This window comes from Notechis scutatus, chromosome 14 (genome assembly GCF_049901735.1).
Source record: "Notechis scutatus isolate UNSWTSFEM ecotype Mainland chromosome 14, rNotScu1.2, whole genome shotgun sequence".
In the NCBI taxonomy this organism is placed as follows: domain Eukaryota; kingdom Metazoa; phylum Chordata; class Lepidosauria; order Squamata; family Elapidae; genus Notechis; species Notechis scutatus.
Window position 1 is genome coordinate 10,321,959 of NC_142022.1, and position 26,269 is coordinate 10,348,227.

The 26,269-nt window shown below is 51.3% G+C and overlaps 1 protein-coding gene across 3 annotated transcripts; it reads right to left on the reverse strand.

Annotated features, from left to right (window-relative positions):
• Positions 1–494: 494 nt before the first annotated feature.
• Positions 495–25,802, reverse strand: CGN (cingulin). 3 transcript variants are annotated; one of them, XM_026687941.2, is made up of 21 exons: positions 25,742–25,802; positions 13,977–15,244; positions 13,462–13,562; positions 12,963–13,032; positions 12,622–12,708; positions 11,890–12,008; positions 11,143–11,281; positions 10,835–11,047; positions 10,298–10,446; positions 9,920–10,061; positions 8,836–9,048; positions 8,515–8,721; positions 8,022–8,279; positions 7,652–7,822; positions 6,930–7,091; positions 6,288–6,377; positions 4,793–4,876; positions 3,317–3,435; positions 2,576–2,684; positions 1,912–2,075; positions 495–783 (listed from the first exon to the last, which is right to left on the reverse strand). In XM_026687941.2, the coding sequence occupies exons 2-21, from the start codon at positions 15,213–15,215 to the stop codon at positions 642–644; spliced, it is 3,978 nt and encodes a 1,325-aa protein (XP_026543726.1). In that variant the 5' UTR covers positions 15,216–15,244; positions 25,742–25,802; the 3' UTR covers positions 495–641. The 3 variants fall into 3 exon arrangements, with proteins under 3 accessions (XP_026543726.1, XP_026543725.1, XP_087799445.1); XM_026687940.2 differs by lacking the exon at positions 25,742–25,802 and adding an exon at positions 17,060–17,157; XM_087943319.1 differs by lacking the exon at positions 25,742–25,802 and adding an exon at positions 15,380–15,398.
• Between the last annotated feature and the right edge of the window lie 467 nt (positions 25,803–26,269).

Below are 26,269 nucleotides of genomic sequence, written 5' to 3' on the forward strand. Positions count from 1 at the left end.
CATCTTCCGGATCCTATGGAACTACCTGCCACCAGATCTCCAGCCAGTGGTCTGAAGAGAGTTTGGGGATTCAGACACACCTGGAAGGCCACTTCTGGTTGAGATTTCTGGGGGGGGGGTCAACAGCCAAGCCAATGCAGGAGAGATTCAGTTGGGGAAACTGCAACTATTTCTCCCAGAGGGGCTCCCAGAGAGGCCAGGATGAAGAAAAACCCCCATTGGTTTCAATTCCATGCAACGATTTCCACCATTCTGGATTGTTCTGCAATATAATTGCACACTGTCGCCATCTCCATGCAACCACGTACATGTATGTACAAAAAAATATACATATTTAAAAGGAGGCTCTGTTATTTCACCGCTCATCAATGCCCTGAGAACCGGATTTTAAAAATGCAAACAAACCTAAATAATACTCCATTTTTTTTCTTTTACGGACTGGACCTCTGGTTTTCCATCCCGTAGCAACCCCAAAATAAAAACCTTTCCTCCAATTTTGGTTTTTTTTTTTTTTTTAAATCAAGAAGTGGGTTGCTTTGGTGACCCCATTGGGGAAGAAATCTTCTCTCTCCCTGTGGGCCAGGGACCCCGCCCCACCGTGGGTTTTGCAAAGAGCATCCAAACAAACCCCAAGAGGGGCCTTAACAGGAGCTGGTTTGGAGGTTTCCTTCCGTCAGAAGCGACGCAATGGAGGACGGGCCATAAGCGCTGTCGAATTCTTCATCCGAACTCAGCTGGTCGTCCCGGAGAGAGGACTCGGCTGTTGACCGCGCTGCCTTGCGCCTGGAACCCAAAAAGAGGGAGGGCACGGTTAAGCAGGGGTCTACCCCAGGACGATGGGCTCAAACAGTGGGGAGACATTTTCCAGGGATCAGAAAGGTCCAATGTTATAGGCTACCACATGTAATCAGGCACTGTGGTCAGATAAACTGCCCCTGGGCATGGAGGTTCTGTTTCCAACCATCAAGATTTCCATTTTAACCCAGGAGGGGTGAATTCCGGGTGGGGTGGGGGCTGCATTTTGGGGGCGTTGTTTCAAATTTGAGGATGTGAAGGAACCTGCAGCTTCCGACTTGTGGGAAAACAGCTTGTCCGTCCCTTCCGGATGGATGGATGAAAGGACAGACGGATAAACAAGTAGGTAGGTAGTTGATCTATGATGGGACAGCCAAGTAGGAAGGTAGACGAATGGATGGATGGAGCTGTGGGAGGAAAGGTAAGGGATGGATGGACAGGCAAGTAGCTAGATGGGTGGAAAGGCAGATAGACCAATGATGGACGGCCAAGCAGATAGATGGACCAATAGATGGATGACAGACAGGTAGTAGGTAGATGGATGCATGGACAGACAGGTGGATAGGCAGGTGGGTGGATGGATAGATGGACAGACCAAGTAGGTAGACTGTGAACTCATAAAATATTTCTAGGGTCTTTTTAGAGTTTCCAACAGAAAGAGAGGGGGGAGCAGTGCGGCAGCTTGCAAACCAAAACTGCATTCCATAAATGTTTTCAAAGATAGTAACTAGGTGACTGAAGTTTCTGCTGGGCAAAATTCTAATTGGAGAATATGATGGATGACTCTGGGCTATGGATGTGTCCCATTGGAGAATATGAATTACGATACACCCAGGGGGGGAAACCAGGGTCAAGAGTGACCGTGAATGATGTGTCTCGGAGTCGGCTGCACTCAGGCAGTGCTGGCCTGTTTAACTCCCCATAAATCCTTCTGAAGTTTTGGAAGTTTGGCTCGAGACTCATGATTTAAATGGGGGGCAAACTGCCGGAATCCTGACATATAGACAGATTTTAAGCTATAAAAGGAACACCCGTTTAATCTCGGGTGCTGAGCCCAGCGAAGATGTTTAGGGGATACCCAAGAAAGGCGGACCCCCAGGGGTCCACTCGGCTCACCAGAGGTCCTTCTCCAGGGCTTTGACCCGGCTCTGGAGCTGCTCGTTGGTCTCATGCTGCTCCTCCAGCTCCCTCAGGGCCTTCTTACGGGCCGCCTCCAGCCGCTCGATCTCCTCTTCTGCCTCGTCCACCTGCCGCTTCAGCGCCTTGACCCGCAGGCTCAGCTTGGCGAAGAAAGAGGGAAGAACATGCCAATGGTGAGAGTCAGCCCCCCCAAAGCTGAAAGGTGGGTTGGAGACCCCTCCTCTCCCTCACCCATGTTTGCTGAAACCACCCTTCCCAGCATGCTCTGAGGCCAAGCTTCTTAGGTGGGTCCCTGGTGGAAGTTCTCCCTCACCAATCTGCATAGTCTGTGGCAGGAATTATGGGCCTCCAGGCTGCGATCGTGGATCATGCTAACTCAGCCTTGCTTGGGTTAGGGTTGAACGAACCCTAACGCCACCCATTAAGCCAACATCAGAGAATGGCTTGGCCCAAAGCAACACTCAACCCTCCGACCTTCTTCAGATCTTGGGCAGGTGGCCCATCTCAGGGAACCTTTCCGGCTGCTGGGCATTGAAATCCTTTCCAAGCCTGATTTGTGAGTTTTGACACACCTCACAAAGAGCTCCAATCTTCCCAGGAGGACGAGAACTGCTGAGCCTCCCCCTGGGCAGGTCCTCACCTGGTCCTTCTGGTCGTTGACGTGCTGCCTCTCTTCGTCAATCTGGATGCTCACCTCCTTCATCTTCCTCTCCAGCTTCCGGTTGGAGGAGAGCAGGACGGTTTTCTCCCTGTAGAGACAGCGGCCGCATCACTCCCAAGCCACCAGTCAAATGGCCTTGGGGGGGGAAAGACAAACCGGGTTGCAGGGTCGCTGGATCGCGTGTGACAGGAGCAGGCAATTATGTCAGAGGCCAGAAACCACATCGGGCCGAACCGTAGCATACCCACTACGGATTGAAGCCCGTCCGATTACGAGGAACACAGCTTGGTTGTGACTTTGTTTTGTTCTGGTCTTGGCCTCGGGGACCAGATACCAGATGAGCTAGCTGTCAACTAAAAAGATATTCCTCCTTTGGCCTTTTTAGCTGCCAGGAATAGGGAGTGGGTGGAAAACAGTGCATTCCTTAAGTGCCTAGATAATCACCTTGGCAGCCCAAAGTTGTCAGAGCGCAAGGATATTTACTGGAGAGCGTGATTGATGCCTCTTGGCTATGGATGTGTCCCATTGGAGAATATGCATCCAGGGGGTGGGGGGGAAGACCAAGGTCAAGGGGGAAATGATGTATTTTAGTATCGGCTGCATCCAGCCAACGCCAACATGGCCACTTCTGATAAATCAATTTTCTTTCTTTATTTGAATGGGGGTGGATTTGTTGGAGTCCTGACACGAGCATCACGAAGAGAACGCGCAGAGGGTTACCTCTCTTCCACCAGGAGCTTCTCCTGGAGTTCTTGGATCCGCGACTCCAACTGGGAGACGTTGGCGCTGGATTTCTGCAGCCCTTCGTTGCTGGTCAGGCGGCTTTTGAGGTCCTTGTTCTGGCAACAGGAGTGGGGGGAAAATGATAGAAAGCGGGCAGGAAGTTGTGGAGAGATTTAAAGGGGATCCTTACCCTCCTCCCCAAATCCTTCCACTCCCCAGGATGAGACGAGCGATCCTTTTCTTGACAGCAAGAAAAGGTCCCTTACAAAAAATTAAAAAAAACCAAACAGGTTGATTTGGGAGGAGCCGTTCCAAGGAGGAGACCCAACAGTGGGATGTGGGAATGACCTTGGAGGATGGAGGAACGAAATGCGGATTACGGGAAGAATTGGAGAAGGGAGCACAGGGCCCTCAGCTGCATAATGAGTGGAGAAAGAAAGTCAGAAAGGAAATATTTCTCAGGCTGTATAAAAGAGACAGCAGGAGATATATACTTTCAGACCTACAAGATTCTGTTCATGTAGAATAAAATAGGATTAATGCATCTGGTTGTTTTTGTTGTCCGGTCTGCCTGGGAAGGGTGAAAGCTCAAACCCACAGCTGTTTCTGTTTCTTGAAGACGTGAGAATGCTAAAATCAGGAGGGAAGCCCAAAGGGTTTTTTTTTTCCTATTACTTATAAGTTTATTATTTCTCCTTTCTACACAGAAATGTGAAATTCGTGTAAGACAACATCAGGCGCCTCCTTAAAATACCAAGGAAGTGGGTGATTCTTTCTACTCGAGCCTCAATTATTATTATTTTTCCTCCTAAAACACACAGAACTTTCGTCCCGTGGCGAGGGAGGCGGGCGGTTGGAAAAAAAATGCAATAAATAAATATTATTTTGCACTGGCTTGAGTTATTCAAAGTTGTTCCGCTGAGCAGAGCAACCTGGCCAATCAAGAGATGCTCAGAGATTGCCAAATGTACAGGTGGCTAGGTCAGCGGGGCACAGAGGAGCCAGGCCGAAGTGAAAGGCGGCGTGAAAAATTTGGCTGAGCTGATAAGTCATGATAATAAACGAGTTATATAACAGGCATTATTATTATTATTAGTATTATTTTGCAGCGAACCATGGCCAGGGGGGGAAATATTTCTTTTTTATTCTTTTTAAGAGCTGCGTTGAGTCTCAAAAAGTCCGTAAACATCCTCAAGCCAAGTTCAGACTTGTTGGGGTTGGTCTACTGCAGGGAGAGAGTGGAGAAAAAGAAAGGGTTTTTTTGGGGGGGGGGGATCAGAAACAATGAGAATTTTATTCCTTTAGCACAGGAAATTCCTGAGTTGGTTGGTTTTTTTTTTTTGATGAAAAGCAGAAAAAGAGGCGAGGTCCTTTGGCCGGAGCTGGAAAAAAATTCATGGGAAAGAGCCAAAAAAGTATCTTTTCCATTAAAAAATTAAGTCGAGGACTGCCTGGAATCTCTGCTCCGCTTACCTGTCGTTCCAAAGCAACTTTATCGCACTCCAGGTCTTGGCGGACGGACCGTTCCTGCAGCAACTCGGCTCGTAGCTGGTCGATCTGCAAAGAAAGAGAGAGAAAAGGGGGTGGGGTGGGAGGTGGCGGGAGATAAACTTAAGTCTGGCTACCAGGTGCCCATCCTGGTTGATGGAGGCCTCCCCGAACGAGTGTTTTCCCGCTCGAAGGTAGACTGCTCCTGCACACGGTGGCTCGGTTCAAATTAAAGACATAAAAAAAGAGCCCAAGGACTGGCCCTGAAGAGCTTGCTTTCTTCTTTCGGGGAGAAGTCCAAGAGATTGAGGGATTTCCCCCAGGAGGCCAGCTGAAACCACGCGGTGATACACTGCACCTGAAGGGGGAGGCTCCGTCGGGGCCCAAGGAGGATTCCTTAGGCCCATTTTCTTGCACAAACCATCCAGCTTTCCTTTTAGCCCCTTGTCAATGGAACAACGGGGACCCTCGGCAGCTGAAAACCCGGGGGGGCTGTTTGTGTCTCCAGTTCGAATCCTGCCTTACATTACAAATGCCTTTGATCTTTTAGCCCAGCCCAACCCTTCCCTTTGCAAGATGGCTCCGTGACAATATTTACACTAAAGGTTGTCTAGACGCTCGCAAACCTTAGTGATAATAACACCTTTCGCTTGGTTTTTTTTAAATTTCTCCCTCCCCGATTTATTTATTTTTTTCCCTTCCCCAAACTGCTTGGGTGACACAGCTCTAAAACGCCCAGGAAATGATACGTCTTGCAGAAAACTAAATATAAGCATTGACAGCGCCGGGAAGGGCTGGGAGGGGATGAGAAGGGGGTGTAAACACCCTGACAGACGCGGCCTCAATCTGCTTTTGACGGGCCCTGCAGATTTCGTACAAAATAGAAATACGGGAAGCGCCGAAGCTCGCTGATGCAAGAGAAATATTTTCCTCTTATTGCTTGCAAAACCAATAGGGCCAAGCAATCTGACCGATTCTGGAATGACAATTAACGTCTAAGCTACGGAGGCAACCTGGCAGGGAAGAAGATGTCAGGGATCTGGCAGTTACCCCCATTTAAATCATGAGTCTCTAGCTGAACTTCCAAAACTTAAAGAAGATTTATTAGGAGTAAACACGCCGGTGCTAATTCATATTCTCCAATGGGACACCTCCATAGCCCAGAATCATCAATCACGCTCTCCAGTTAGAATTTTACACGGCAGAAACTTTGGTCACCTAGTTACTATCTTTGAAAACTATTTATGGAATGCAAGCTCTCCCCTCTTTTTCTGTTGGCAACGGTAAAAGGACCGTAGAAATATTTTTTTTGAGTTGACGGGAGATAAATTAACTTTCAGGTTCAAATAACGTGCAACGTGTGAGATTTTTCGAGGTGTCTGCCATAAAAGTGGGACGTTGTGTTTTGCAACGGCCGAGGTACCCCCTTTTCTACGCGTATTAGGACTCGGGGCGACATCCGAGGCCCTACGCAGCTCACCTGATCTCTGGATCGGTTGATCCTCTCGGTCAAAAGCTCCGCCGCGTTGCGTTCCTCATCCAGCTCCACTTCCAGGCGCTTGGATTTATCCTGCAAACCCAGGGATGGGCTTAGCAAGGGCACCGGATCCACAAGTGGTCCAAAAACACTGTTTCATGTTGGGTTTTAGCAAATGGGCTGGTGATTTTTTTTTTTTTCCCCTGCTCTGGAATTGGCTGCCTTTTTTAACAGGGGAAGGGTGAAAAAATATTTATTTTCCTTCTAGAAAAATGCTGGCTCGGGGAAAATGCAAAGTTTTGCAGTACGAAAAATGCTGGCCCCAGCATTTTTGTTTTGGCAATGCAAAATTTTGCAACGCAAAATGAATTGGGGTTATTGCAAAAACTGCTTAGCTTACAGCGCGGAGTTTAATAAAATGGGGGGGTGTTTAAGTTTGAAAGCAGATGCTGCCCTCTGCTGGTGACTGGAAGTAATGGCGGCAGCATAGCAAGCTGTAAAATTGGGCCCGGCTCGCTTCGCAACTCTGTCTCGCTTTGGGACGGATATTCCGGTCCCGACTCTGGTCGTAAGTGGAGGACTACCTGTAGCTACGCCCCCCCTCCCAAAGGAGAGGGGGGGATCCATCCAGAGACCGGTACAAACCTCCAACGCTTTGACCTGGCGGGATCGATCGTCCTGGGATCGCCGCTTGGTCTCCATCTCCTGCTCCAGGTTGCGGAGCCGCTGGGCCAGGAGCTCCTTGTCCAGGAGGGCGTTCTCACGCTCGGCCTGGCTGTCCTGCAGGGCCTGTTTGAGACGCAGCACCTGAAGAGGAGGAGGAGGAGGAGGAGGGATGGAAAGATGGATAGAAGGTTGGTTGGTTGGTTGGTAAGAAGGGAGCGAGGGGAGGGAGGGAGGAAATTAAAAGAGGGAGGGAGAGAGAGAAAGGAAGGAAAGGGAGGGAGGGAGGAAATTAAAAGGGGGAGGGTGGGAGAGAAAGAAAGGAAGAAGGGGAGGGAAGAAATTAAAAGGGGGAGGGATGAAGGAAAGAAGGAAGGGAGATAAGAAGGGAGGGGGGAAATTAAAAGGGGAGGGGAGAGAGAAAGGAAGGAAGGAAAGAAAGAAGGAGAAAAAGAAAGGATCAGAAAGGAAGACAATTAAAAAGGAAGGGAGAGAGAAAGAGAAAGGAAAGAAGGGGAGGGAGAGAGGGAGGGAGGATAGAAGGGTTGGACCGGCAGATCGTTTAGGGTGGGTGGGTGAATACAGACAAACAGATGATAGAGAGATAAGGTAGATGATAGATGGAAGATAGATAATAGACAGATGAGAGAGAGAGAGACAGAAAAGAGAGAGACAGAGAGAGTAGGGGACCTTTCCCTGCCCACCTCGTCTTGGCATCTTCCCAACTCGTACTGCATCTTCTCCACTTCCCCGTTCCGGTCCTTCGCCTGTTTCTGGGAGTCACTGATCTCCTTCCGCGACTTCTCCTTGTACTCCTCCAGCTGGCGCTGCAGGTCCGAGAGGCCCTGGCGAGACTCTTCGGCCATCTGCTTCAGCTGGAAGAGGAGAGGACACCCAAGGCTCACCACCACAGGGTCGGCCTCGCCCTGGACCCTCGCCCCGGGACCTTCTGCATTCAGAAACGCTCTTGGGGGGAGCAGGGATGCTTGGCTCCCGCCTGCGTCCTCAAGGTGGCATCTCAGAAAGCGTCAACCTATGGCGTTTTTGGAAACCCAGACCCTCCACCAGACTGACCTCCTTGGTCAGCTTCACGATGCTTCTGTCTAGCAACCTTTTCTCCTCCTCCAGTTCGTTTTTGGCCCTCCTGAGCGCCTCCTTCTGCTTCAGCTCCTCCTGGTAGGAGGTACTCAGGTCCTGGTGCTCCACGGTGAGTCTGTTGAGGTTGCGTTGAGCTTCTTCCAGACGACTTTCCAGGGACCTATTGGCCAGCAACAAGTCCTGTTCTTGGTCCACGGCGTTGTTCACGGACTCTTCCATCTGCTTGCGGTCGGCCTGGAAGGAGGAGGAGGAAAGGGGAAACTGAGGCAGGAGGACCCAAGAGATTGGCCAAGCAGGAAGCTCCTTTTCCGCTCGGAGGAACCTACAGAACCTTGAAACTGGATTTGGGGGTCATCAGGGCAAGAGACGGCAGATCTGGGCCTACAGATGGAAGACCCATCTACACTCAAAAGAGGACATGGAGAAGTCGACCACCGAGTGAGAGAACCTCGCTTCTCCTTCCAGTTACCTCCAACTTGAATATCTTCTCCTTCAGCCTGGTCTCCACGTCTTGCCAGCTGTCAGCAAAATGGTGGTATTCCTTGAGTTGAGTCTCCAACCCCAAGATCTTGCGTCGAAGGTCGTCGTTCTCTTCCTGGGTTTCCCGCAGGGTGGACTCCACCAGTTTCCTTGATTGCTCAATGGCCCCTTTCTCGCCTTCCAAGGCCGCCTTGGTCTACAGGAGGAAGGGATGGAGAAGACAACCAGGTGTCCCATCGCAATCCGCCACTACGTTGGCCGCTGAACCAGTTTGGAAAAAGCCAGATCTGCTTCCCGAGGTCCTGCTTACCTTAAATGCTTCCTCGTAGTCCTTCTGGAGCTGCTGCATCTTCTCTTGGAACCTCAAGTTTAGTCCCTGAAGGTCCTGGCTACGGGAAGCCACCTCATCCTTGAGTTTTTCCTTCAGGTCAAATATCTCACTCTCCCGCAGGCGTAGGACCTTGTGTTGGTCCTCCTTCTCCTCCACCATGTCCTGCAGCTGTTCCCGAGCCTGACGGAGTTCCTGGGAGGAGGAGGAGGAGAAAATGAGTCAGAGCCATCCCAGAAAGTTGAATGACCACGAATGGTTCATGGCTTCCGTTGGCATCTCAAGTTATGGCAGCCCAACCAATAAGCAAACCGGTTTCAAGAGCTTGGACAGTTGTGGGACCAGGTAAAAGGCCTAACCCCTCAGGAATCCAAGCTGGGATACCACAAAGCCCTTGAGACTCATCCTCAAAACATGCCCATGCTCCTCAGCCCTTAAAAATGGCAAAGTATGGACATGGATATCTGGACCTGTGGCTATTGCCGTATTTGGTGGAAATCAAAGACACAGAGTGAATAGGCCTCTCTGGGATCAGGCAAGGAAGAAAAAATAGGAAGAGCAGACTTATATATTACTTTATAGTGCTCCTCTCTAAGCAGTTTTACAGAGTCAGCCTCTTTCCCTCAACAATTTTGGATCCTCATTTTACCGACCTCGGAAGGACGGAAGGCTGAGTCAACCTTGAGCCTGGTGGGATTCGAACTGCCAAATTGCAGGAAGCCAATAGTCAGCAGAAGGAGCCTGCAATACTGCACTCTCACCACTGCGCCACTGCGGCTCCTTGATAAGAAAAATATATTCCCTCTACACTAGGAGTAAAGGGCCGGTCTGGCACTCAAGCACCCATCAGGCCATGGGAATGTGATCAGGGATGATGGAGCTTGGAGTTCTTCAACCCTCATCGGAGGTCTCAACCTGGTGGTGTTTCCACACACAGCTAAGAAGTCCATCTTAGCATTTCTCAACTGTGAATTCCCATGTAAGCTGGGGGATTCTGGGAGTTGAAGTCCACACGCCTTGAAAGTGGTCTAGTTTGTTGCTCAGGGCCTGTGTAGCTAAGCGCCACCTTTCTGATCTCGTGGAGCTCCTCGGCGTCCGTAGAACAGCTCCGGATCTGGTCCATCTCCTTCCGCAGGGCTGCAGAGCGCTCTCTGCTTTCCTTCAGGTCTTCCTCAAACTCCTCCCGTTCCACCTTGACCTGCATCAGCCTGGAAGAGGTGAAGGCCACCACCGCGTCAATGACCAAGCAAGGCAGGAAGCCAGAAAGCCAACCGGAGCCCAACGAAAGGCAGCGATGGGGTCTCAAGAACAATGTCACCCCATAATTGACATTGTCCGGTGGATGACGGCTGGAGAACCAGCCGAGGTGCATGGAATCCATGCCTGAAGCCCCTCAAGGTGATTAACGATGTTTGAAAGTGATGGGGACCGGTGGCTTACTCACTCTTGTTTGACACTACGGAGCTCCTCTTTGTTTCGTTGGGACACCTCCTTCCAGTGAGCGGCCTCCTCTTGGCTCTCTTGAAGCTCCGTCTGGAGGGTCCTCACCAGGGAGTTGACCTTCTGCCTCTCGGCCTCCAGGCTGGCTTGGTCCTACCCAGAAGAAACCCAACGTTCAAAGAGTCAAAGAAGAGGTAGAACCCAAATCAAGATCTTCTCCAAACCCAAGGTGGACCTTGCGTTTGGAGAAAAATCACAGGGGCCCTCAACGTCTCACTCCTAGACATCCTGGGAACTAGACATGAGACCTTGAGTTCCCAAGCTCCGAAGATCCAAGGTTAACAAGTGACGTCCCTTTCTTTGCCTAAACCCTGGTCTAGTGGCCACCTCTCTTGAAGGCCAGAAGATACCATGCTCTTCCCTGCCTCCTGGACCGAGGATCTCTCCATGGAAAGATCTAGCATGTCAACCAGAGGTTGGGCGAGACTCCTTCATCCTGTGGGTCTTCCACCTGCGGGAGGAGGCAGACCAGGCCACTCACCTGAGACACGTCATCCATGTTGCGTCTCAACTGCTCCATGTCCTGCTGGTACTGTTGCCGGACCCGATCCAGCTCCTGGTCATGGCTGGCCACCTCCTCCTTCAGGGCCCCCTTCAGAGCTGTCAACTCGCGTTCCCTCTGGCGCAGCTGGTCTTCCTGCTTCTGCTTGGCGGTCAAGATTGCCTCCAAGTCTTCCCGGGTCTCCAGCAGCTCCTGAGGAGACACCAAGGAAGAGAAACGTTGCTTCTGGGCCCGGCCTGGCCCGGCTGGAGGGTTTGGGCCCCGTCCACTCGGGAGTCTCGACTAACCTTTAGCAAGGCGTCCTGATCTGGGCTGCCCGAGAGCTCTTGAAAGCGGTCCAGCGCCTTCTGCATCTCGGTCAGTTGGTCTTCGAGGTCGGTCAGCTTGGCTTCCAGCTGCTCCTTGACCGCACGGACGTCTCTCAACCTTCAAGGGGAGGGAAGAAGTGCTAGCCTTGATCGAAAGAAACACACAACTCCAGACACACCTCGTGTCAACTCATACAATATTTCTGTGGTCTTTTTAGAGTGGCCAACGGAAAGAGAGGGGGGAGCAGTGCTGCTGCTTGCAAACTGAAACTGCATTCCATCAATGTTTTCAAAGATAGTAATTAGGGGACCGAAGTTTCTGCTGGGCAAAATTCTAATTGGAGAATATGATGGATGATTCTGGGCTATGGATGTGTCCCATTGGAGAATATGGATTACGATACACCCAGGGGGGGAAACCAGGGTCAAGAGTGACAGTGAATCATGTGTCTCGGAGTCGGTTACACCCAGGCAATGCCGGCCATGTTAACTCCCAATAAATCCTTTTTTAAGTTTTGGAAGTTTAGCTCAAGACTCTTGATTTAAACAGGGGTAACTGCTGGAACCCTGGGACATCGGCTCTCGCGCAACGACGCAAAAATCCGATTGAAGAGGGTTCCTAATTTACGAACACAACTTCCGCTGCTAAGCACGGTGGTTGTTACGTTGGGCCCAATCCCCCTCCCTGCACCCCACCCCACCCAAATAAGTCCCCCCCCTACTCACTCTTTCCCCGTGCTCTGGAGCTCCTGGCTCTTTTTCTCAAAGGCTTCACGGAGCCGCCGGCATTCTTCCTCCAGTTCCTCCAGCCGGATTTGCAGGTGGCGAGGAAGACTCCGGGACCCCTGCGTGGAGGAACCCAGATTTATTCACCCTTCTTTTGAACCCCTTCATTTCAACCATATTTATTGATTTTTTGCTTATTTATTTATTTATTTAAATGCATATGTTTTAGACTTTTTTGGGTTTTGTTTTCGTTTAGTTTTCGGAACACGTCAAGGTGTCTTTATGATTTAAACCGCCATTAAATGACTCCCGTTATTTGTGAGCAGCTGTGCGATGCGAGGTTTTCCTTGTTGCAACAAGTGTTTTGGCAAAGCCCCCAGAGGCGCCTTCCGAGGCCAGGCAGCAAATACGTCTAATTAAAAAACTATGTACGTATAATATATGCTTATTTAAATTTGATTTAACTTTTTATTTTCTTTTTAAAGGGCTTAAAGGGAGTGAATCAGCAAAGGAGTTGTCCGGACTTAATTCTGCCACGGTTTGGGGTGCCTGTTTTCACACTTTGCAGGCAAGGCTCTTCTCCGCGGCTCTGATTGGCACGGCCAGTGGCTGGGCAAGATGGGAGTTGGAGTCCTAACGTCTCCCCCCCTCCCCTGAGGGAGTTAACTGCAGCCAAGCACACACAGACACACATACAGCAAGAAGCAAGAAATACAGAATTATTCTGTCCACCTTGGTTCGGCTGTCCGGCTCGTCCACCTTCGTCTTCGGTTCGGTCATCTCTGTACTGGACCCTCTTAGCTCTGATGAAGGGATGGCCTTCCTCCCCAGTCAGGAGAAAATAAAAGCTTTAAATCAGACTTATTTTTCCAAATTGAAACAACAAAGCAAACTCCCATTTCTTTGGGGCAGCCATTTTCTTAAGAGAACTCTCATGTCAAGTGGCTAGTCCTCATGGTTTCCGAAAGAGGCAGAAGGGACACACACACACACACACACACACACACACACACACACACGCTGGCGGCCACTGTTGAGTCTTAATTGTGTGTGTAATTTGGGAGCAGACTTACCGCGAACGCCTGGATTTTCTCAAAGACCAGGTTGGTTTTCCGTTTCGCCGTGGCGTCACTTTCGGTGCTCCTGAAAAACGACAACAGAGGTGAGACCAATGCAAAGGAGGGTTTGTTAGCCACCTTATCCCGAATAAGCCATGATCTCCTGCCAAGCGGTAACCCCGGTTAAGGAACTGCCAGCCATGTTCACAGCGGCTGTCCCATTCCCCGCTGGGCAATTTCAAATTTCCCAAAACTTCGAAGAGCACCGAGGCCCAAGGAGAATGTGGAAACATACATTAAAACCGGAAAGTGGCTTGGTCTTGGAAAAGATAAGCCAGGATCCAACCTGGTTAGTCCCGGCATGGGGAGAGTTTAAGGATTCCGACAGGAACTGGGAAGCCGGAAGAGAAAAAGGTGTGGCATCTCCGCAGGGCTACCCCGAAACATTCAGGGAGATGCTGGGGTGAGCTCAAACCAGGATTAGGCTCAGCTCAAGCTGGCTTTCGGGGTTTACCTGTCCTTCAAGATGCTGTAGATGAGTTCCTTAGTGTATTCAGTGCTTCCTGGCTGGGCCACTTCCTGCTGATCCCGCAGAAGATCTGGGGTGGACTTCAGCTGGAAGAATAAACCCAACTTTGGTGAGTCAAAGAGGGCCTGGATGGGTCACCCATGACCAGACAGCATCCACGTAAGGGTCTCTGGCTAGAGCAGAGGTCTCCAAACTTGGCAACTTTAAGATTTGTGGACTTCAACTCCCAGAATTCTCCAGCCAAGTCCACAAGTCTTAAAGTTGCCGAGTTTGGTGACCCCTGGGTTAGAGTAACCTAATCTCGGTCCATTTTAGAGACCAATGTATGTGCAAAGAAGAACCTTACCGGCGTCCAACCAGAATTCCCTTCCCAGAAAGAAGGGATGACAAAGATACTACTGGACTACACGTCCCATCATCAAAAGTATTGTGGTTTTTCCCACCAGATCCCAGGAGGGATAAGAAAATCAAGACTCTAGCAAAGATCTCCAGAAAATTACCTGCAAATCAGACTGGGGTTTTCTCGTCTGTTTCTCCGTCCCGGGCTCCTCCAAACTCTTGTTGACCCAATCCTGGATCATCTTAGATTTGTCTACTTCCTTCTCCTTCATCGCTTGACTGCCGGCGGCTCCCCGGCTGCCTGGGGCATTCGCCGAAACGAGTGGCTTAGTCGCCAAGGATTGTTCTACCTCTTTGAAATGTCCCGGATGAGGTCTGTCGATTTCTCGTTCTCGTCCGTCGGCTGTATCGCGGTAAGCTCCCCTTGCATCGAGGCTCCGTGAGCGCTGATGGCTCTCGGGGGAAACTCGGGTCCTGCGGGAGGCTCGGCCCCTCGGGGGGGGCCTTCCATCAAATTTGTGGATCAAGGAGTCCACGGAGGACAGAGGCTTTGTGTCGATGTCACCGTTGTTGGTCCGGATTGCTTGAGTCGGCTCAGGCGAGTCCGTGTCCGAGGGCGCAGGCTTGGAAACCGTTCGCAAACCAGAGAAGTTGGTGGTTGTGGGTTCCCTGAGGTTGGGGACCCTGGGGGGAGAGGGGTTCCGTGCCCCGGTACCCCTTTCTGGGATCCCTGATGGGGAGGTCCGGGAACTATAACCCGAGTTATGAGTTCGAGAGTGGTTCTTCTCTTGAGGGTCACTCGACTCAGGATCGAGCAAAGAACTGTGGGACTGAGTGCGCCGCAGGTGCTGCTGCCCCATGGATTTTTTGTGGGGCAGGGTCCGATAGCCGCTATGGGAAGCAGAGGAAGGGTTGGTGCGAGACACGCGAATCCCATCCAAGCTATCCGCTTGGGGCACTCGTTGGAGACCCGGTTCCTCATCCGAGGTGCTGTAGTGAGACCCGTATCGAGAAGGTTTTGCCCCGTAAGGATTTTCGGGAAGATCTGAATCAGAGCTGATGGACCCCGAAATGTCCTTAGATGAAGACCCCACTCTGGGAGAGCCCGGAAAAGTCTCCTCAAAAGTCTGGCCCTGAGCAGGCCTTTCATATTTGTTTCCTCCTTTGATCTGCACCCCGAAGGAATCGCCTCCTTTTTCGCCGCTGTTCAGGACCACGAAAGGTTGACCGTCGATACCCTGAACTCGCACCGCAACGCCGTAGGAACCCGGCTTGCCTGCCTTGGGGCGGACTTTTTGGGGTTTCCTGGGCTCCTTCAAGTCATCGATGAACCGGATCTGGACTCCGTAATCTATGGGGCTGTGCTTCTCAGCTAGGGTGCCATTCACAGAATAGTCCATTCTCCACGAGTCCTGGGGTCGCGAAGATCCTGGGGAGACGGTGAAGAAGACAGAGAGAGGATGAAGGTTTGTTCTGCATCACAAGGTGGCAAGGAAAGTTATGGCAGACTTTTTTTGGGGGGGGGGTGGGGAGGTGGAAAAGCTGATAATTATTTAACACATACAATATTACACACACGTGCATTTATCCAGAAAGCTTGGAAAGGAACCCGTCTCCTTTTCCAAACCAAAGTGGAAAGTCTGAAATAAAAAACACAGCTTCTAAATACTTTTGTCTGGCTGGCTGAATTTTCATTGACATACGGCATGTGATAAGCTAATTCTACTTTATTATCAAGCTCCATTTATCAGAATCTGGCAGGTTTGAAAGTACAAATCTCCCACGTCTCCTGTACATCCTGAGAAACTAGGGAGGGTTCCTTCTAAGTATCTTTCTCTGCCCTTTGTGCTGTTGTGGGCTCAGCCGTCTCTTATCTGGCTGCGTCTCCCTCTCCCAAGGCCTTCCTCACACTCCCACACGCAAACATGAGAAATAGGAACCGAAATCAGCAACAAAAGGAGAGACGGCAACCACTTCACTTGAGTTCACACCCAGCTTTTCACAAGCTAAAAAGCTGCAAGGTGTCTTGGAATCCACGGACTCCCGGTGTGCAAAGAAGTGTGAGGAGCGAAGGCACAGCAAACCCGATCTCTTCCCTTGCTCCGGATGCTCAAAGGCGCTTCCAATTTCTTTTCAGTTTTTCCAGTGGAAAAACTTGGCTCTCAACCCCTGGCAGCCAGAGCAATGCTCTTCTTATTTTTCCTCGCATTATTGCCGTTAATTATATTTGCGTCCCCCTTGCCAGTTTTACGGGAAGTTTCGGCTCGCTGGCATATCCCACCAAGCGCCCCACGTTTTAACTGGCGCAGGGTTGGTCTCCTTCGGTGTCATTCGGCAGAGCCGTCATCATCATAATGGTGACACCACTGAAGGGGAGGGAGAGGAAGGGGCTGGGGACCTCGGCATGCGCAGGAGGAAGAGGAGGAAAAGGTGGGAGAGGAAGGAGAGGAAGGCAAGCTGAGGATACGGACTATACAAGCCTGCAGGAAGCATTAGCACCTCACAATCCAGAGTGAGAAAGAAGGAGAGAGCAAGAGAAGGAGAAAGAGAAGGAGAGAGCGAGAGGAGAAAGAGAGAGAGGAGAATGAGAGGAAAGACACAGAGAGAGGAGAAAGAGAGTGAAGGAGAGAAAGAGAGAGGAGAGAAAGAGAGAGAAGGAGAAAGGGAAGGAGAGAGTGAGAGGAGGAGAGAAGGAGAGACACAGAGAGAGGAGAGAGAAAGAGAGAGATAGAAGAGCGAGGGGAAAGAGAGAGAGAGTGAGAGGAGAGAAAGAGAGTGGAGAGAAAGAGAGAGAGAAGAAAGGGAAGGAGAGAGTGAGAGGAGGAGAGAAGGAGAGACACAGAGAGAGGAGAGAGAAAGAGAGAGATAGAAGAGCGAGGGGAAAGAGAGAGAGAGTGAGAGGAGAGAAAGAGAGAGAGAAGGAGAAAGGGAAGGAGAGAGTGAGAGGAGGAGAGAAGAAGAGACACTTAGAGAGGAGAGAGAAAAAGAAAGAGAGGAGAGAGAGACAGAGAGAGGAAAGAGAGAGAGAGGAGATAGAGCAAGGAGAAAGGGAGAAAGAGAGAGAGGAGAAAGAGAGAGAGAGAAAGATGCGGCAATAGTTTCAACTTCAAACTGAGCCCCCCCCTCTCCACAGCCACAGAACCCCTGGACTTGTCCAAGAACATCAGGCTGGAAATCCCCTTTGATCTGTGTACAGACACACACACACACATGCGACCCCACGATCCAAGGGCTCCGTACTCACTGCGGCTGATGCAGCACAGGAAAAGCATCCAGGAAAGAGTTGTGATTCGGGGTGGGAGGGAGGAAGCCGCCTGAGACACCCCCCCTCGTCAAAGGAGGGACGTCAGCAGGCTCAGCATTGGGTGGGGGGGGGCTAGACGTTTGCAGGGCCAGCTCTTCCCCCCTCCCCAAAACAAAGGAATCCTCCAGGTCTCAGCTCTGACTTTATTTTATTTTTATTGCAATATGGTGCAACCCCCATCAAGGTGGCTGGCTGCCCTTGCACGCGGCGGCCGGCCGGATGGGCTTCTCCCTGCCCCTTCCGCCTCCCCTCTCCGCTTCCCCCCTTTGCAGACTGGACACCTGACCGCAGCCTTCCCCCCCCCCCCCAAGGAAACACAGAAGCGCCCCACTCCTGGGTGCCGTAAAATGAGATGATCCCCAGGAGGAAACAAGAGGTGAAGAGAGCAAGGATGGAGGAAGGGAGGAGGAGGAAGCAGAATGCACACCCTCCCGCCAGACCATGGGCAGCCGGTCAGCTGGAGCCAGAGAAGAGGGGGGAAGGGCATCGCAGAGCCTCTCTGGAGCTCAGTGGGGTGGGGTGAAACTGCGGAGTCTCCCTCCGACAGCCAAGCTTGGAGAAGGAAGGAAGGATTTAGGAGAGAAAGGAGGGGAGAAGGACAGGAGATTAAAAGGTAGAAAAGCTGGTTGAGGTGCTTCACATTTCTGTTTGCTTTTCTGGATCAATCAATGATGAAAGGAGGGAGATGTGGAAGGAAGGAAGAAAAGAAAGAAGGAAGGAAGGGAGAGGAAGCAAAGAACGGAGGAGAGAGGGAGAGAAGGAAGGAAGGAAGGAAGGAAGGAAGGAAGGAAGGAAGGAAGGAAGGAAGGAAGGAAGGAAGGAAGGAAGGAAGGAAGGAAGAGCAAAGAAGGAAGGAAGGAGGGAGATGTGGAAGGAAGGAAAGAAGGAAGGAAGGGAGAGGGAGCAAAGAAGGAGGGAGGGAGGGAGAGAGGAAGGAAGATATGAATGAGAAGGAAGGGAGGGAAGGAGGCAAGGAAAAAGAAAGAAGGAAAGGCAGAGGCGGAGGGAGGAAGGAAGGAAAAATTGACTCTCCGAGAGTCAATTAGACTATTCTTCTTTTTCCAACCACTGCTTTCCAGCTTGGTTGGACTACAACTCCCATCACCCAAGGGAGCTGGTTAAATAAGAGAGGCAGGACAGGGAAAGGCATCGCTTGCAGCCAGATGGGCAAGGAGGAGGAGGAAGGTCTCCCGGCCGGCCAGCCCTGAGAGTGAGGAAAAAGGATCAGAGGACCGACCGGTGGCTACCAGGCTCGAGGGCTGCACGGAGCCTCCATGGGAGAGAGCAGCCTACCCCTCCGTGCCCATCATCGCAGAGGGACGGGCAACCTGGATCTTGCAGTGAGGCCAGCCTCCTCTGAATGCAAGCTTGAAGGGAGCTGGACTCGAACTCGCTCCTGGCTCAGGACGTGGCTGGTTGGTGTCCAACTCCCCTGGTCATTGGCCAGATCCCTATGCCGGGGGGAGGAGATAAAGGGGGGGATGACAGAGGCCCCGGAGGCCATTTTATCCTGGTTTGTGGGGGAAAACAAACTGCCTTTCCTCCCATGGACTGAGCCAGGACAGCTGGAAAAGCCAGATAAGGGAGAGAGAAAAGGACCCCAATGCAGATTGGGCCTGGTGCCCAGTGGGCCTCTCTGGCCACTCCCAGCCCCATCGTCCCCTGCCAGCCTGATTGAGGCCCCTGGGAAGGGGAGGAGTGCAACATGGGGGCGGCAGAGTTTCCCTTTGGCTTTTGTACATCTGGATATGCAGCAAGACAAACGTACATCACCGCCCCAGTGGAATTGGGCAGCTTATCAATTATGACTTATAATAATATAAAATTATTATTATTATTGGACGCACAACAATGTGGAATCACAGCTGCCATTTTTTTTAAAAAAATCCGTGGCTTATCTTCATAAGAGTTCTTGGAAGAACTATTATTATTGTAATAGCTATTATTTCTGTCAGGACTTGAATGGGAACCATTTTGGGCAGGCCCAAAAGGTTGGACTCCAAAGCCAATCAGGCACAGCAAAGCATTGGGCCTGAGGGGGAATAGAAGAGGCCTTCACGCTTCACCCTCTGGGGTTCCAAAGCCCGCCATTTCCAGCCAATTAGGAAGAGGCGGCCTCCTCAAACCGCACTGACATTGGTCGCTTGGAGCGGGGCTCGGGGACCAATGGAAGGGCCCGGCTAAGAGCCAATGAGAAGCTGGCGTTGGGCCACCAATCAGCTGAGGGGGGGAAAGGGGTATAAAAGGAGGTGCTGCTGAGGCAAAGGGACAGACTGCCCAGGAGAGCTGAAGTCACTGCTGGCTCCTGAAGAGAAAAACCTGGGCAGTCTAAGAAGAGGAAGGCTAAAAGAGCTGAAGAGGAAGCAGCCTGAGGAAAACAAGAGCTAAAAGGTGGAAAGGAGACCACCAAGAGAAAAAAACTGGACAATATAGAAGGAAGAGACTCCTGAGGTGGAATTGGTTGAGTTCAATTCACTTGGACTCCAGAAGGCTAAAGGGCAGAAGCAGCTCCTGAGGTAAAAAGCTGAAGTGACTATGTGCCTCAGAGGTAGAAAGGAGGCCACTAGGAAGGCAGGACCAGGAAAAGTCACTTTGGGGACAGAAAGAACTTAGTCTTAAACCATCCTGAGCAGTAGAAGGGAAAAAGGGCCTTGAACCCATTGGGGGGGATGTCAATCACACGTAACCTGGATTCATAGGTACATACACCATGGGGGGAGGTATGTTGGCTTCAGGGAGGGCCAATCTGGTTTGCCTATAACACACATTGCATTTTGTTAGGTCCAACATAAAAGTTTCCCTTTTGGTTTAGAAACCCAGCTAGCATTAAACCAGGATTTATTTGTCCATTAGGCAGTGCTAAATCACAAAGAAAAAAGGTTTGCTTTGGGGCCTTTCTCACAGTTGCAAAGAAGGTGTGTTGTGTTGTGGAAGGTGTGAAATGCCTGTGCGTGTCGGACACAAGTTTAAAAGTTGCTTCCCAAACCTCTGGAGCATAAAAACCAAGGAGACCAATCCTCTCTTGGGGAGAGAAGAAAGTCCCAGGGGGTCCCAAGCCCATAAACCACAGCCTGTTTGTTATACTCTACACTACTAACACAATCTTCACGCAAAGAGAAACTAAGGGCCACAATGGGACATTTCAATCTTGGGGTCTCCTCCCTCTCACCACCTCCAGCCTCAATTATGTATATGTAAATTATGCAGAGTTCAAACTAAAATAACACATCAGTATCTCAGTAGCCAGAATAAAGCTTTTGGGAATCCCACAAGCAGATGTTGGTTAGCAGGAACCTAGGAAAGGCAATTGCCTTTGGGCAAGAGATATACTGTTGCTGTACATGGAGGATCCATTCCTCTAAGGTTATCAACCTAAAAAAATTTTTTTTTAAAAAAGAAAAGCCTCCCACATTAATTCATTCCACAAAGATTGAGTAAGGGGGCTTGTGGCAAAGAGTGCCAGAAGTTAATCATGATTATATTGTGCACAACGCTTCCTTTGGCTCACAAATCTCCAATTCCTGAGCTAAGTGATCTGGTCTGCTGCCGAGTACATATTCAGACAAGTGTGTGTGTGTGTGTGTGAGAGAGAGAGAGAGAGAGACACACACACACTCGTGGGGCCTTTTTTCAGAGGTTTGGCAAAATCGCTGCTTGAAGATAGCAGGCCAAAACCTGGCACGCCTTGCTCTGAGTTCTGCAACAAAACCTGCGTTCAAAATAGGTTTTTTTCCAAGTCTGCTGGCTGGGCTGCATCCCCTCCATGAAAAAAGGGATTCTGCCCGCAGGGCACCATGGGAACTTTTTGGGAGAAGGCCTGAAATGGCTGCCACCGTGCCAGAAGGGCCCCCCGGCCGAGTGACTGTCCTGCTGGAGAAACCTGAAACCGACACCACACCTGAGCTGAGCTCACCAACCCAGCCGGTGCAGCAGGCACAAGGCGGGACAACCTTTCCTCTCTTGTGCAAGGCCGAGTAAACAGCCGTGACGCCCTTGGAGGTGGCATTCCTTGCCAGAGAAATCAAGCACCTTCAAAGTGCCAGGGACACCTGTGACTCTCCCTGACCCCGGTGCGCAAAGAAAGCCAAATTCCTGGTGGTTCGAATCACGGCTTGGAGTGTTTCCATGAGAGCTAGAAACTGCATTTCAAAAACAAAACTAGCAGGGCTGTAAGAGTGCCAAGGCGTGGCCTTGGTTATCCAAGAAGGATTGCAAGAGGAGATGAGTGGCTAGGTAGTCAACAAGGATGGAATGATGTAAAAAAAAAAAAAAGATAGCCAAGCCTTCAGATTTGGGAAGGAAAGAAGTGGGGAATGTATTGGAGTTGCAAGGAAAGGGTATGGCTGGCTGGCTGCACGCCACCTTCCACTCACAATCTAGATTTCTCTCCCAAACTATCCACTAATTCAGAGGCCTAATCCCAATTAAGCATTCTTAACCAGAGTTTGGAAGCCAGGCAGCGTGCAGAATTAGCAAAGCCAAACCAGGAATTGTTGCAACTGGGTTTCATGCTGGATTCACACATAAACACCAAACGGTGGCTTGCAAAAATGGCTAAAGAGCTGCATTCACGACAAACTCCCTTGGTTTTTAGTGGGATACGTCTGAAAGCAATTCACCTTTCGATGCAGCCCAGATCCCAAAACATTGCACAGCAGTTTCCCCCTTCTGCGCCCCCCCCCAGATCCATCCGTGAGTCACAGCTGGAGTGCGGGAGGGAGTGTGTTTTTGTGTGCAAGATTTTCCAACCTGGACTCCCGCAAACCCTGGTTGGGTGCAAGGTCTGAATCACCAACCATTTCCACTTTGCCGTCCCTCAGGCCCAAGCCTCTTGTTAATCATCAGCTCAGCTCCTGGAATGCAAACACCAAAACTGCTCCAGAAAGAGCCAGGCGGAAGAGGCCCGCCAGAGCCTCGCAGCGCCCTGAAAATACATGAAATAATTCTAAAAACTTTCCCCCTGGAGAAGGCGGCTTAACTCTCAGGCCTGTAAGCATTCGAATTTCCATTTTGCCCCCTCAAAATATCCCAGAAGCGCTTTTGGGATCCGAAAGAAAGAAATCGGTTGAGAATCTGTTGGAAAACAGAGGTTGGGTGGTAACCAGGTTGTAATGAAGTCACTTCGGCTTCATCAACTAAGTTGTTAGGAACTTTGCTTTGGAGTTTCACAACACTCTGTGACATCTGGAGACAGGTTTTTCTTAAGAACCTGCTGGGCCCTCCCAAATATATCAAGATTATCCGGAGGAGTTTGAAGTTTGAGGAGGCCAAGTTGATTGAACCACTTGAACTATTCTTGATGTTTTTCTGCCTTCCCCCAAAAAAACCACCTGCCGGTCATTCTGCGCAGGTAAAACCTGCTGCTGTTTTCTTCAACATCTCTCTAGTGTGTACGTGGTGGGGTTATTGTGAGGCCACAGCAGCATGAACTGACTGTACTCTAATTAAAACATTTTTCAGTGCTTTATTGCAGTCACACGCTGTTCCAACGTGAGAACCAGGAATCAAAAGCTGGCAGGAACTTTTCAGCGCCGAGCTGGATAGGTTTTTAAACTGTGTTTTCCAACAGAAACTCAAAACTTTCTTAGAAGGAAAAAGAAACAAAACCAGCCAAACAGGTCCGGAGGGGGAATAAGGAAAAGGGGGAAAGAATCAATACAAATCAGTCTGCATTCACAAGAGAGAGCCATGCCAACAAACAAACAAACAGTGTTGGTTTAGGAAGAATGTTGGTTCATATCTCACCACGATTATGCTAGCACAACAGAATCAATTCTTGATTGATTTGCTTTTATACCAACAAGTATCATAATCAACCCCCCTGCTCTAATCCTGTCCTGACTGGATTCAGTAGGAATTCTCCCAGATATACGTTCCCACCTGCTAAGAATAAGGGCAATCTGCTTTTAAACCACTTTAGTCATAGTAACAAAACAGTAACCAATAAAACAATACATTTACTTTAACCCAGAACTAGGGCTGAACTAGATGACCTCTCCAGACCCTGAGAATTCACAGCCCAAAACATCAGGAATGTGGCATGCACACCCACCCACAAAATCCCAGCCCAACTGTTTCCAGAAAAGCGTGGGAAGGCTGCGTCTTTTCCAGGTTATCTCACATTCCAGGTCTGGTGTCTCTCACCGCCGGCTTTGCTGGGTTGGGATCAAAGGTCACCAACCTCTGGAAAAATCACATTCCCTGTCCAGGTTTAATCTGTAGAAATCCCCCCTCGATAATTTGGGGGCCTGGGGGGGTAATTAGCACCAGGCAGGGAGCGGCACTAACTTCAAGGGGCCCGAATGGAAGCCGAGATCGGCCGAAGCAAAGGGACAGCAAATCATTTTTGGATTATCCAAAGGGGGAGAGGATAATCCTTAAAAAGAAAATCCACCCAGGGAGAATTGCAGCTGCCCGTCGCTTTTCCTTGAAGCAGAGATGTAAAAAGCTTTAAAACTTTGACAAGTCTTTTTGGGAGAGCTTGGTGCAGGAATAAATCGACATTAAGAGAAAGGAAGCGGCAAATAAGAGCTTTCAACGGCATCACCTTGACGCAGGTGTCACCCAGAAGGAACCATAACATCCCTGCCCTTAACTGGCCGGGCCAGCTGGGTGACCGCAGCCCTCACTGGGCCGCTATTCATCCTTCTGACAACCGGTTGTGGCAAGAGGTGACAGGGCTCCTGCGCCAAACGAGCCCAGGTAGGGCAGGTTCCACAGGTGACACTTTTTAAAGAGGCCGCAGGAAGTCCAAGGCTTCGTTAATGGCCACAGCGGAGGCAAAGCAAGCAAGAGGGCTCCTGAGCAAGCGCAGAGTGCGTATCACTTCCCCGTCCATAAGGCCAGCAGCTCAGAAATGCAGGATTGGCAGAAAGCAATAAACATTTCCAGGGGGAAATTAAAGCATCTGGCTGAAAAGCCCCTCAGCCCACATAGTGGAGCAAAATCAATACAGGCAGCCCTTGACTTACGCCCATTCGATTAGCGACTGTTTATGGCTGGTCCTCACATTTGTGGCCATTGCAGTCTCCTCACGGTTACGCGACTGCGATTCGGGTGTTCAGCAACCAGTGTGTAATTCTCATAGTTGCCACATCCCAGGCTCACCCGTTGCCACCTTTCCAATAAGTCCCAAAATGGTAAAGTTGAGCAGGACTCACTCAACAACTTGTTTAACAACAGAATTATGGCCATAAATGGGGGACTTTCTGTAAAAAAAAAAAAAAAAAAGGTTGCCCTGCCTGGATTTTGGTGGCCGCCAACCTTCGACAAACCTTTTTTCTTTTCCTTTTTTTAAATCAGCCACTTCAGGAAATGATTAAGTTCTTGTGTCTCTCCCTTGTCTGCAAACCAGATTTGACAACAATCAGGTCTGTTTGCAGGGAGGGTCAATTCAGGCCCCCTCACAGCTGGAGACAAACAACCACACAGACACACAAACACCCCAGCAGATAGGAATGGCTCCTGGGCCTGGCATTTTCCCCCCCCCCCCTTTACTCCAGTTTCAGTCCAGGTTGACCTTGCAGGTGTGAAAAGAAACCAGAAGCCGAACAGAAAGGTTGGGGGGGGGGGAGGAAGGGGGAGAAGCCCCGAAAGGTCATTTCAAAGGCTGCAAAATTTTTTTTAATCCGTCAGGGATTAAAGGATTTGGGGCCCTCTGGGTGTGTTGGGGTACAGAAGGGTGGGCTTAAGACAGAGTAAAAAAGGACCCGTCCCTCCAGAGGAAGGCTGGCTGGGGATGATGGGAGTTGTAGTCCAAGCTATCTGTGCAAGGGGCTGGGGGGATGTTTTAAGACCCTGCCAAGGCTATGGCTTCCTTCCTTCCTTCTTTTCCTCCCTATCTTTTCCTCCCTCCCTCCCTCCCTGCCCAGTACTACTACTCCAAAGCCCATCCCACGGAATTCAGATGAGTTCATTGAGCAAAGGTGGGGCCATTTCCTGGGCAGAGCAGACAAAAGGCAGGTCACCGGTCCGAAAGTCCCCACATGCCTTTCCGGGACCCTCCCGGGGACCCCCTGCCCACCCAAGTCAAAGGGCTGGTGGGCGGGGGGCGAAGCTTGCTTCTTGGCCCCATTTGCAGACTCGAGGCGAGGGCAGCGGGGAGGGGGGCTGTAATGCCAGCTGGGCAAAGCGGGCACGGGGGCTCCTCCCCCGTCCTTCGCCCAGGTGCAAAGGCCAGGGGCGCCCGCGGGAGGAAGGCGGCCGGAGGGGACGGGGGCTCCAGCCAAGCGACCCCAACCCAAGCGGGGGATGGAGGGAGGCTTCTCTGCCTGGCCGCCGGCCGCGGAGCACGGGAGCTGCAGTCCGGCTCAGCGGGAGAGGACGGGGGGCTGAGCTGGAAGCAGCCCCGAAGGGGCCTGCCGGGAGCCATGGGCGGTGTAGTCCTGGAGGGAGGGCGGGCATGCAAAGAGGGGGCAGCGCTGCAGAGAGGATGCCCGGGGTGGGAGGGGGCAAAAGGGAGCTGGGACTCTCTCCTGTTCCCCCGCCCCCCGCAGGACACTCAGAGGAGCAAGGGGGGGCTCCCGTCGCTATCCGGGACGGCGGTGGGGAGCCCAGGAAGGCAGCAGGAGAACGGGGGGGACGGGGAGCCCACCCACCCACTGACCCAGCGCCTCCTCTTACCCGCCCGGCTTCCTCGCCCACCCGCCGCCTCTGGCTCCGCTCCGCTTCTGGCCGCCGCCCCGGGAGGGCGCAACCTGTTACCTGAGCCCGCGCCTCGGCCCCGCCCCCGACTCTCCCCATTGGCGCAGCCCGCGGCGCCGAGCCACGCCCCTCTCCCGCTCCGCCCCGCCCCGCCGCCTTCCCTTCTGGGCGGGAGGGGCCGGGAGCCCTAGCAACCGGGAGGGGAGGCCGCCTCCCTAGCAACGGGGCCGGGGAGATGCTGCAGAAGGCTCCTTCATCGCAGAAATGGGAGAAAACCCCCAAACACACACCCAAATAAAGACACACACACATACACACACCCCTTCAGGAGGGTCAGGCTCCGCTGCCAACGTGTGTGTGATCCCAAGTCCCATTCTCCCCAGCTGTACTGTCTGTAGTTGGGACTCTGGCTTCCATCCTCCCAGCTCTCTGGAGTTGGGAACTCCCAACACCATGATGCCCAGCAACTCTGGTGCCCAACTGGCCCTTGGTGCTCAACAGGGGCAT

Excerpts from the sequence above, each read along its gene's own strand:
- CGN (XM_026687940.2), bottom strand. The coding sequence starts at position 17,087 with ATGCTTTTCCTGTGCTGCATCAGCCGCA. Across the intron at positions 15,245-17,059 it reads CCTGTGCTGCATCAGCCGCA|GATCTTCGCGACCCCAGGAC; the intron begins GTGAGTACGGAG and ends CCGTCTCCCCAG. Across the intron at positions 11,048-11,142 it reads ATCAGGACGCCTTGCTAAAG|GAGCTGCTGGAGACCCGGGA; the intron begins GTTAGTCGAGAC and ends GTGTCTCCTCAG.